The sequence below is a fragment of the Physella acuta genome, unplaced genomic scaffold (genome assembly GCF_028476545.2).
Source record: "Physella acuta isolate Inbredline_101_S28 unplaced genomic scaffold, ASM2847654v3 ptg000571l, whole genome shotgun sequence".
Classification (NCBI taxonomy): domain Eukaryota; kingdom Metazoa; phylum Mollusca; class Gastropoda; family Physidae; genus Physella; species Physella acuta.
The window spans coordinates 506,962-519,723 of record NW_026732090.1 but is presented as its reverse complement, the minus strand read 5'-3'; the positions used below and the strand labels follow the sequence as shown (position 1 = coordinate 519,723).

General features: G+C 35.9%; 1 protein-coding gene across 1 annotated transcript; it reads right to left on the bottom strand.

Moving 5' to 3' along the window:
• Positions 1-287: 287 nt before the first annotated feature.
• LOC131946811 (rab9 effector protein with kelch motifs) lies at positions 288-5,692 on the bottom strand. The gene is made up of 11 exons (XM_059307782.1): positions 5,490-5,692; positions 4,200-4,367; positions 3,692-3,884; positions 3,307-3,559; positions 3,012-3,134; positions 2,722-2,909; positions 2,332-2,528; positions 1,986-2,077; positions 1,341-1,395; positions 1,107-1,204; positions 288-852 (listed from the first exon to the last, which is right to left on the bottom strand). Exons 1-11 carry the CDS (start codon positions 5,558-5,560, stop codon positions 644-646), a joined length of 1,647 nt encoding a protein of 548 aa, XP_059163765.1. The 5' UTR covers positions 5,561-5,692; the 3' UTR covers positions 288-643.
• Positions 5,693-12,762: the final 7,070 nt, after the last annotated feature.

Genomic DNA, 12,762 nt, shown 5'->3' with positions numbered 1-12,762 from the left:
ATTTCTTTTTTTTTCTAATTACTTTTTTGGGGGGAAAAAATGTAAATGTGCACTATAGCAAGAATGGCTCTGAAACTAGCCTGAAAGTACCCAATCTATCGCAATCAGGTGTGATTAACAATTTTTCTTTAACTTTAAAATTTTTTTTGTGTTTAGGACAGCCTGTGGATGCTAATACTTTACCATGAGAAGAACCCAGCTTCTCAGTTTTGTTGATGCCAATTAGTACTTACTAAAACTGAAAAAATGATTGTAATTAAAAATGAACTTAAAAGAAATTGCAAGTTAATAATATTTATTAGCAAAATGTCAATTCAGCATAAAACCCTTCAAAAGCTCATTGATACATAAAAGTTGCCATACCAATATAACATACAGGTTATTTGTTTTTAATATACATTTAAATACATTACCAACAGATTAAAATACATAAAATGCAACAAGTTACTTAAAATTCACATTTCTAAAAAAAGTTCAATAGCTATATTTCAGAAAAATAAAACAAGGCCAGTGAATTTTTCAATATGTAGACAGAAACATCTAAAAGATATGAAATAAAATACAGTTTAATTCAAAAGATATATACAACACTTCACCTTCCCCATTTATTGCTGCCATTGTGTACAGAAGTAATTTAAACATCTCATTTTGAGTATGTGATCGTTTTAGGATCAAAGGGAACATAAAATGAAAGCATGTCACTGAAATAGCTTCCATCATTGTCGCCTCCTCCAAATACAATAATTTCATCTTCCTCTTGGTTTTCATAGCTGGAAGGCAAACGTAAGCACCCATGGCCAGCACGAGGAGAGGGAGCATTATCCAAAGCCAACTCTAGCCACAACTTCTTTTCTAAAAAAAGATTTTTGAAATGAGAATTAAATTAGTTATATTTATCATAAGTGCATACATGTCCTTTAATCTTGACAAAGTGCTAGATGATGTTGATTAGCTAAGACTAAGTGTGAAAACTATGGTGATCAAATATATTAAAACTGATCAACTTCAACCCCAGCTACCTGAACAGAACCTTTTAACCATAACCAAAACTACAATCAATTGTTACAAGATTTATCAGAGCAAAGTACTAAATAAAGGAAAATTACCTAAATCAAAAATATAAGCATCATGAAGAGCAATGTCACCATCATAGCCACCATGAATAAATATACGATCATTTGAAAGTGCACAAGATGCATGCCAACTGAAAAAAATTGGTGAATAATTTCTTTCAATAGTAATAAAAAAACAATGTACATTTTTTAAAGCAAGACAGAGGTTAGACAACTTAGGATGAACAAACAAAAGGATAGTGAGATAGTTGTATTTAATATACTTACCTTCTAGGCTTGGGAGGACATCCAGTAAACTTTGGTGAAGACCAATCAACAGTGGCTGTAGTATAACAAAAAACAACAGAATAAATCATTGTTCAAGGAATTTAAAATCATGATGTTTAAAGAAAAAATGTATCTTGAAATTGGAGTGTAATAAATTATCCATTCTAAAGCAAAAAAACAAATAATAGAACACCACCATAAAAATTTTATACAATAAAAAATGGAAAATCCCTCCTATGTATTAAAGTCATACTTTGAGACTTAAGAAAAATATAGTTATTGAATAATTTCACTTAGAAAACACCAAGATCTAATAATGGGGAGCACACAAAATTTCAAGAAAAAAAATGTCCCAAGCTATAACCAATAAATATCAATCTATTTGAGACAAATGCATATCTTTCCACTAAAATTTAGTAATATCTAATAAATTGACAGAATACTCTTTAAAATGTGAGATGAACCTACCATTTTCCCCTTCAACATACCAGAAGCCCCATAAAATTATGTCAAAACAAACCACCCTCATTAATTCTTAAACAAAATTAACTGTTACATTGTTTTCAGTGTCTTTTAACCCTTACACCAATGTCTCATCTATAATATAACACAACACTGAACAATAATATACTGTTATATACTTACTTAAATCCAAAATAAAAAGGTCATTGTAGCAGTAAGGAAAATCCCATCCCCCAAATATAACCAACTGGTCATTGATTAAAGTGGCTGAATGACTGTGGGAGTCAATTCAAATATTCGATTTAATATTATCCATATATTAGAATACATCAATATAAAATAGTTCTCATAAATAGTGTTAATTTTTTTTAATATAGTGAAAGTTCTACCAATACCAGCAGCTGAATATTTAACAAGAAGCTTACAGGAATTTCAACTATGTCTAACATGTTGACTTTACATACTTATTAGATGAATTTTGATCATAATACAAGATCTTACAAGATATAAAAGAAAAAAATGAGATTACCCAGAACGAGGCTGTGGCTTATCTCCAGTAACAATAGGATTGTACCAGCTCTCCATGACAGGACTGAAAATATGTACTTCATTATCACAACCATCAGGTTGGGGGTCAGGTCGAGGGAAAACACCCCCAAATATCCAAAGTTCATGTCTATACAAGCTTGCACTGTGATATGCTCTGGTTGGTGCCTTGCCATTAGCCTATAAAATGAAGAAACATCAGACAGATTTTAATTTGTAAGACCTTAAAAAAAATTGTTTTTGTAATAATTGTAAACAAAAGTAATTAGTCATCTCCCATTTTATAGGGGGGGGGGGGGGGGGGGGGGCGTTTGTAACAAATGAGTTAAGTAAATATTGGACACTAGAATTTAATTTCCAAAAAGAAATTTACCTTGACTAAGGTCCACTTCTTCTCATCTAAATCAAACATATGAACATCATGAAACCACTTCGCATTTTTTGAGCCACCATAGATGTATATGCATCTCATTGTTGGGTCATATGTTGCGCTGTGGCCAATTCTGTATTCAGGCTTAGCCCCCTCTGTTACCACATCTGGACATTTCCAGGTTCTCATTTCTAGAGAAATAACAGTTATATTTTTAATTGGATGAAAAATAAAACACCACATAATGCTGATTATTCTGTGTAATAACAGACTAGAGACAGAACTTAAATTACCAGGATCAAGAACCCAAATGGAATCCTTGCTAAGTTGTTTATCACCTTGTCCACCAATCAGAACAGCTTGTTTACTATTCACAAATGTCATGGTATGACCCCATCTATTACTAGGCTTTGGAGCTGTTGATAAATTTAAAAAAAAAAAAAATTGTTTATTGAAAGTTCTTAAAAAATGTTTATAAGCACTCATTTCAATCCAAAATTTTTTTATTTAAATTTAATTTAAGACTGATAATTCTTAAAGCTTACAGATACTTTACTACATAGACAATTGTTTAAAAAAAAAGTTTACATCTGGCAGACAAATCGACACATCTCGTTATTTTCCCTTCTTTACTGATTTCTTTGACAAGATTTGTATCACGTGTTTCAGACACATTTGATTCAATAGCCATTAACTTTTGTTTTGATGGTGGCGATCTCTCTGTTGATAAGGCTCTCATGGCAACTTTTTGTCGTCTAGATTTAGGCTGAGGTGTATTTTCATCATGACGCCTTCTCTTTTTGTTAGGCTTGGTGGGTAAAGGTGAACTTGAAAGCATTATCTTGAAAATTAAAAATCTATTTATTTTTAATGACTGCATAAAAATTTCAATGAAAATTATTCTTCAAGGAAAACATAATTTTGGATAAGTATTAAAAAGCTGCTCCGTATACTTGAAATTTGTAAAATGTACCTCTGCTTGTGGTGTAGTTTCGTTCTCTTTCTGAATATCTGGCAGGTTGGATGCAACAGGGCTAGATGTGATATCATCAGCTGTATTCTGAGGAATTTCGGTTTCAGACAAGACCACTGCCTCAAGACTAATTGTACTACTGCGCTTTAAATTTAAAGTGTCCAAGTCACTCAGTGTTGTAGAAAGATAGCAGCTTTAAAAATAAAATAAAATATTTTTGTTAACGTGTTCACTAAGTTAAAACCTGAAACTTAGATATATATTTGCCTTATTATCAACTAACCCTATTAGATAAAAATGTCCTAGTGATTTAAACAGGTTATAAAAATTAACCTCATAATAAATTATTTTGAATTACCTTTTATTAAGGCTTAAAGTTAAAGAAACATCTAGTGATACATAGTTTATACAAAAATACTAAGACCTTAGAAATTATTATAAAACTTAATAAAACCAGCTTGTAAAATAATAATTAGATCTAGTAAATATACATTACAACTGTATTTACCGCTGAGAATTAGTTAAAGTACAAAGTTTTTTGGGGCTTTGTTTTTTCCCACATTTGATGCTGATGTCAATGTTCTTATCAGTCCACTTTCCTTGAGCAAAAACTACAAGCTGTTCAATCTTAGATCCTTTTGGAATATTACAGCTGTAACTGTTCTCATTTTTTGAGCTGGAGTAAGAAAATTAATACAGTATATTTATTTCAAAAACATTTCAAAAGCCATAGCAGCCCAAACTCAAATTTTCTTATCTTTAAGTCTACATAACATTTTATTTTGACTATAGGCCTAATATAATTAGGGCCTAAACCTGGAAAAAATAATAATGTATGTCATAAATGCTTTTTAAGGCCTATTTCTTTACTTTAATACATTCCAAAACAATTATTTTAAATCAACTCTTTAAATCGCCCTGTCAGAATATTAAAAAAAGAAGAAGAAAAAAAAAAGCCTACACTTAGATCTATATCTAATTCTAATCAATCACCTAATAATTTTCTAAAGTGTGGGAAGAACTGCTCCCCCCCCCTGATTGGGCAGCATGCATTTTAGCATAGTAACTAGTTTATTCTCAGATTCACATTAAGTTGAACATATGAGATGTTAGTAATTAGATTAGAATTAGATCTAGAATCATAACATTGATTAAAAAAATGGCAAATAGTTGTGAAATAATATTATTTTAATTTAAATACAGTAGGCCTATATACTACTATACTGAGAGTATGCCTATACTCAAGTGTCAGTATAGATAGTGTATAGGCCTACAGTTATAGAATCTAGATTTGTACAAGTCAGTAGTCTCAGACTACAGTACAGACTTTGGCAGTAGACTAGATATAAAAAATTGTAGTGACTAGGGCCTACTCGGAAATTTTTTTCTCTCTCCAACGTCTCCACTTAGATCTAGTCGGCAAAAGATAGTTCTGCACATGCGCAGTGACATATGCCATATGGCATGGCAATATGGCTAGGATTAGGGTTCTGCGGTTGTAAACACGCATGCGCAGTACCATCGAATACATCGCAAGTCGTAGTTTCTCTCCATTGCGCATGCGTATCTTTTTCCGGCTAGCATTGTGCTCTTAAAAATTATATCTAGATCTAGTCTAGATCTAGATTCTAGTAGAGTATAGGCGGCATAGGCCTGAACCTGACCTAAAGCCTAAAACTAAAGTCTAACTAAAGTAAAGTTAAAGACTTAAAGTTAAAGTAAGCTAAAGTTCTGAACTCTGAACTAAAATTTGATTTTGAATAATTTTTTAATTATTTTAATTTAATTATTAACTCACTCTTTTTTAAAGGTAACTGGGGCAAATTTAGAGTCGTAAACACATAGTAGTTCCAAATCAGAAGAACTCATTTTCTGATGTTTTTATTCAATCCACAAAGATGAGTTAATGTAGATTAGGCTATCCTTCATCTAGCGTCTGCTTTTCGCGAACTTGTTTCATATATGGCGCGTAAATGTATCACAAGTTTGTTTCTTCGAGCTATCTGCGTAGAAAACTACTATGCATCCAATATGGATTTTAAACTGCTGACATGTGAATTCGCAATTTTTCTGATAAAATCTTAATAATATTGAGTCCAGTGGGTTCGGAAGGAATTTTTAAATGGTATAGGACCTATATGTTGTTGAGTTATCTTTATTGAAAAGTCGAAACCCAGGCTGCCTCACAGATGTTTCGGACCAACAGACTCCCTAAAATAAGGCTCCCAAATATTTGACCATCGACATATTGGCTCCTAAACTTGTCACCCGTAAATAAGGCACGTGTATGCGAGTGCGGTTCCCAGAAAGAACCGCAACGGAAAAAAGCGCAACGGAAAAAAGCGCAAAACAAAAAGCGCAACGGAAAAAAGCGCACACGGAAAAAAGCGCAAAGAGAAAAAAGCGCACACAGAAAAAAGCGCAAAGAGAAAAAAGCGCAAACAGAAAAAAGCGCAAAGAGAAAAAAGCGCACACAGAAAAAAGCGCAAACAGAAAAAAGCGCAAACGGAAAAAAGCGCAAAGAGAAAAAAGCGCACACGGAAAAAAGCGCAAAGAGAAAAAAGCGCACACAGAAAAAAGCGCAAACAGAAAAAAGCGCAAACAGAAAAAAGCGCAAAGAGAAAAAAGTGCACACAGAAAAAAGCGCAAACAGAAAAAAGCGCACACGGAAAAAAGCGCAAACGGAAAAAAGCGCAAACGGAAAAAAGCGCAAACAGAAAAAAGCGCAAACGGAAAAAAGCGCAAACAGAAAAAAGCGCACACAGAAAAAAGCGCAAAGAGAAAAAAGCGCAAACGGAAAAAAGCGCAAACAGAAAAAAACGCACACAGAAAAAAGCGCAAACGGAAAAAAGCGCAAACAGAAACAGAAAAATGCGCAACCAGAAAAAACACAACGAAAAATGTGCAAAAGAGAAATTTAGCACAAAGACCATATGGACTAGATGACACATTTATACATGACTGTTAGGGCTGCTGTGAGAGTGTCGTGTTTGATCACGTGATCTACTACCATTTAAAGCGTACAAATCCCATCTGCATTCCCATGACCACGATACAGGCGATAATCACTTTACACAATGCCTATTATTTTCTTGGTCAATAATTATTCAACTACTATTCTCATATAAACATAAAACTATCGACATTGCACGAAGTATCTTTCACATTCTCTCTAGTCCGAACTACCTAGCTTACAACCCGTTCCTATCGCAAAACTTCACTCTCTTTCATCCGTGTCATCAAACATGCATTCGTCATATTTCTCGCAACAACATTCATTCGCACCAAAATAACAATGTTGTATTTAATATTTTTTTCACATCATGACGCACCTACCTATCTACCTACTACCCACCTACCCACCTACCTACCTACCTACCCACCTACCCACTTACCCACTTACCCACCTACCCACCTACCCGCCTACATACTTACCAATCTACCCACCAAAAAAGTATCGGCGAAGTTCGTAAGTTTCGTAAACTGTACTAGACAACTTTTTTTAAAATGAAAATTCATTGACATCATTGACATATATGTTACATTTTGCGACAACCTTAATTAGTGCGTTGGGCTTGTATGAAAACTCACTTCGAACTAACTCAATTACATGCTATTTATTTTAACATTACACGGTAAGCGTCACCCAACTGTTGTGATGTGAGGTGAGGACAGGTTCGACAATAAAACAACACGAAAGTACGAAAGAGACATAGACTGCCTATTAGAGCATTCTCTTAACTTTCCTAACCCCACCATTTATTATACCCTACCTAACCCCTAAATTTCCTGCGCTAAATGTCACTTCCCTCCCAATCGTTCCTATTCTACAGAATTGTGTATACTATTTATTTACATTCTTTAATCTCAATATAACTAAAATAGACTTTTGTTTGAAGGGTAATGAAAATATGTAAACAAAAGAGACGCTACTCTAAATCTATGCGAATACTTATATGCAGTGGCGTAGGCAGGGGGTAACCCCCCCCCCCATAGACCCTCGGTATATATATATATATATATATATATATATATATATATATATATATATATATATATATATATATATATATATATAAAGTATGAGGGGGTGCAAATCGAAAGTTTGGGGGGGGGGGGGGGTACAATCGAAAGTTTGAGGGGGGGGGGGGGGAAGTCTGGAAGAAACACTGCATGTAGCCTATATAACAGAAGAGCTATGGCTGTTTATTTCATTTTGCATTCGTCCGGTAAACATTTCAGTAAAATACCTTAAAAAACCTTCCATATCCTTTTTATAAAGAAACAAAGAGAGATGAAGTTTTATAATAACATCAGGCTTTGACTTACACCTACTCCAATGGCAGCTACATTGTTAAACTGATTAACTATGTAATGTAGGGCTCAACAGGATCAATGAACTACCCACCTAACAACCTCCGTGATGGGAATGCAGATGGTAGTGGTACGCTTTAAATGGTAGCAGATCACGTGATCAAACACGACACTCTCACAGCAGCCCTAACAGTCATGTATAAATGTGTCATCTAGTCCATATGGTCTTTGTACTAAATTTCTCTTTTGCACATTTTTCGTTGTGTTTTTTCTGGTTGCGCATTTTTCTGTTTCTGTTTGCGCTTTTTTCCGTTTGCGCTTTTTTCTGTGTGCGCTTTTTTCTGTGTGCGCTTTTTTCCGTTTGCGCTTTTTTCTCTTTGCGCTTTTTTCTGTGTGCGCTTTTTTCCGTTTGCGCTTTTTTCCGTGTGCGCTTTTTTCTGTTTGCGCTTTTTTCCATTTGCGCTTTTTTCCGTTTGCGCTTTTTTCCGTGTGCGCTTTTTTCTGTTTGCGCTTTTTTCCGTTTGCGCTTTTTTCTCTTTGCGCTTTTTTCCGCTTGCGCTTTTTTCTGTTTGCGCTTTTTTCTGTGTGCGCTTTTTTCTCTTTGCGCTTTTTTCCGTGTGCGCTTTTTTCTCTTTGCGCTTTTTTCCGTTTGCGCTTTTTTCTGTTTGCGCTTTTTTCTGTGTGCGCTTTTTTCTGTTTGCGCTTTTTTCTGTTTGCGCTTTTTTCTCTTTGCGCTTTTTTCTGTGTGCGCTTTATTCTCTTTGCGCTTTTTTCCGTGTGCGCTTTTTTCCGTTGCGCTTTTTGTTTTGCGCTTTTTTCCGTTGCGCTTTTTTCCGTTGCGGTTCTTTCCGGCCACCGCGAGTGCAACATCGGCTGTTGTGGGCTTTGATGAAAGGACTTATTTTGTCGGGAGCCAGATAAACGATGGCCGTTTGTCATATGGAATTATCACTATTATGGATGCTGGCCCTATAGCATATAGCTGTATTTATGCTGTAATTTTATCAAAGGCTCTTTTGACTAGGCTGAACTGCCGTGGTGGATTTTTAAAATCACGTACGTAAAGCTTGAAATTGTGCTTAGATTCCCCTGATCGTTTCTTAAAAACAGCTTCACCAGAAGTAATAACTAGAATAGCCTACATAACACGCTTAAAATAATAAATATTTTTAAAAAAAGCAGTTAAAGTAGGCCTCTTTAAAAAATTCAGGTGGGGAAATTTAATTTTTGTTATACACACACACATAGATACATACACATATGTATATAGATAGGCTATTGCTTCCCTATAACTTTTTATTTATTGTAGTCTGCTGATATCAAAACCTAGTTTCGTATTCAAAAGGTCCCCCGACAAAGTCAAGTTACACACATCACTTTGTAGGAGGCAGTGTTTCTTCCAGACTTTTTTCTTTCTCCCCGCGGGAGGGGGGGGGGGGGCACTGGTAACAGTATATGTAACATATTGGGATTTGTGAGGTCAGGGGAACTCACTCTTCTTGTATTAGTTATATTTATAATGTTGTTATTGAGTGATGTCCCTTGTATTTATCTATCATTGTTCCTCTTCCGGTTAACTAAATAAAGATGGCTACATGCTGATGGCTTCTATCTCCGTTGTGTATTCCTAATCTATTATAGTATATATTTTCTATATCATTTCATTTCATTCCATTTCGTTGGGGGGGGGGGGGGCTGTAGATGCCTGGAAGAAACACTGGTAGGAGATGGCTGCAAGCGGATAATAGTATAAAGCCGTGACATATCACACATTTTTTTGTGTCACATTCCAGCCATCCAGTAAAGTCTACACTTTACTGAAGCAATAGGCCATACGTTGCAAGTTAACACGGCTGACAGAATCCTCCCTCTGGATTGATCTATGACTCTAGGGTGGAATCGAGTAATTCTAAGAGCCGTCGACTAAAACGGACCAAGTACGTGATGTCCCTCACTTGAGGATTGTGGATGGCTTCTGACGTTTGTCAAAAGCGTGTAACTAGAGTTTCTTCCAGGGGAAGCCCCCCCCCCCCCCCCGAAGAAAGTCTACCGCCCCCCCCCCCCCCCCCCCCGAACGAGATGGATTTTATGTAGTAAACATACACTTTTACAAATGTTGACCCCCCCCCCCCCCCCGACAATTTTAAGAGCCCCCCCCCCCCGGAGAAAAAAGTCTGGAAGAAACACTGCGTGTATCGTGGAAAACTGAGTGTGGAAATGTGACTTGGAATAAGAATGTCAACATTTTCTCTCTTTGGCTAGTACGCCTGTGTAGCCTAATAGATTAAACTGGTACTCAAATAAATTAGGGCACCAAAAATAAATAAATCCCAGTAGGCCTTTAGTTGGTAAAATTTTTAAAAAGTGGCATGAATTAAATAGTCGTAAATGTTACTCTGGTAAGTTATTAATAGCCCCTTTTATTTATGGTCGTTAAAAAAAAAAACAACTAAATACGTGCCGATAGCTCCAGCTATTTAAAATTACAATGCGTTATGTAACGATCAGCCTTGACATTCCAGCATTATAAAATCTGGCTATTATAAGAGTTAGGGCCTACTATGAATAGTTTTTGTCTGTCGACTACCCGTTGGATTGGAAGTTTTGAAGTGGGATGTGTGTGTTGGGGAGGGGGGGGGGGGTTATGGTAAAGTGACTCTGTAGACCAATAGAGAAAAATGTACCTATAAAACCTTACACGTGATCAGACTTGCAGAACGGGGTCCACTGCTAAAGACAGTGCTTGAATAATTAAAAACACTTTATCGAACGTTAATAGTATTTATTTATAGGTAGCCTGTTGGTTAGTAGTCCTAACCTCTGTTGGCCTAGCGCACGTTTTTGAAAGTTAATTTAAATTCATGATTTTTACGCGGAGGAAAAAAAATTGAAGTAGGGGTAGCCATCCGTGTCAGGTGCCTGTTTGTCCTTGGTAAAGTTGGTCATTGGGCTTACATGAGTCAGCCGTTTTTTTTTAGTGGGCTACCTTTCAAATGTTACAACTATATTAAAAAAAGACCAAGGTGAATTGAAATACAAGAAAAGCAATCAATAAGCTTAGAATAAAAACCTGGCCACTTGCCATAACAAATATGTTTTATTTCTAAATGCCTGATCTTAACAGGGGGGGGGGGGGGACTAGACTAAGCAACGTGTTTGTGCACGCTTTAACTAACAAGACCACGTTCTACGAAGAATATAGAATTAAAGTAGCCTAAATAATACTCAGAAGCAGGGAGTGTGTTGGTCTGAAACATTAAAAAACTAAAATCATATGTCCTACACTTACGAGCCCATGCAGCCGAACAACTGAACAAGATACGTGATGTTAATGTTACGCGTTTACGTCTTGTTACTTGAGAATATCATGAACAACGTTCACTCGGGTATTTGTGAACTGTTCTCACATATTATATCATCGCGTGCGCATTGAACACTAAAATTCTACATATATCTAGTAGGTCTATTTAGGCCTTATTCGAAGTATTAGTAAATTATTAGCCCACGAAAGCTGAATAAAAAGCTTTGTAATCATAAAAACAATAACAACAAATGAAATGATTATTTGATTCATCTACATGTTTTCAATGACATATTCGTAAATTGAAAAACTGCAGCGGTGATATCCCTGTTTAAAATTAAACATATGTGTGTTTGTTGTTTTATTTATATTTTTATTTGAAATCATCACCTTTTCCGTTTGTGCCAAAGATACACAGACAATCTATTTCAATAACCTCGGCATACAAAGGGATAGTGTGGTCATCACTATGCTCAGCCGCCTTTGCTTCAGGTTCCCATCAGAGCTGAAATGATTCAAGGACGCCCCATAGACACGAGCAAGGAATGCGAGCCTAAGACATTCGGGGTGGTTAGCAGTCTGGAACTGTTGTAAGTTTTGCGCCGGTTTAACCGTGGGCTCCTGTTGCTTAGTTAACGTGAAATGTATCAAGAGTTTGAGCTATGGCGTTAATATCGATCACTCATATTGACACATGGCAAAATGAATTGGCTACTTGATAATGATAAGGACGATACTCTGCTATTCTTTTAGCCTAGAGGTCGTCCATAAATGACGTCACACTCGTAGGGGGGAGGGGGATACGTAATTTTGTAACGGTGTGTGATGAGGGGGAGGGGATCAGATGGTGTGACGTCACTTTTTTGCATTATAAAAAGCAACGTTAGAAAACGAGTTTTAGCCGTTATTTCGCGTTTTAAAACGTTTTTAATAAATTGTAATAGGAATTGATCAAAATACTCTATGGTGACTAAGTTCTGACAAGATTTTGGAAAAATATCGACGTTTTAAGAAAAATTCAACAGCTATTTTGAGGGGGTTTGCAGGCTGAGGTATGACGTCATTTTAGGGGAGGGGGGGTCTGGCTTTTTTTGTGACGACGTGTGACGGAGGGGAGGGGGGAGGTAAAAATCGACAAAGCGTGACGTCATTTATGGATGACCCCTACTATAAGTTATAGTACCCCGATTTAATTATGGGTAGCGAAGGCTTGTAATTTTTAAGACTAGCCCATGATTCGATTAAAGCTAGTTAGGCAAACAGTTGTTTTTAAATTGGATATTTGAGTGCTTAGTAAAAAAAAACCAATAAAAAAATGAATAACAGCAACTTGAAAATGTGGGAACCGCTGAAGCGCAGTCACTGGTTTAGCCAGGTTTTTTTGACGGTTTGCCAAGCTTAAGTTAAGTAGGCTACGTTATGCTTTTCATCGTGAACACGAGAGTGGCGGGTATTT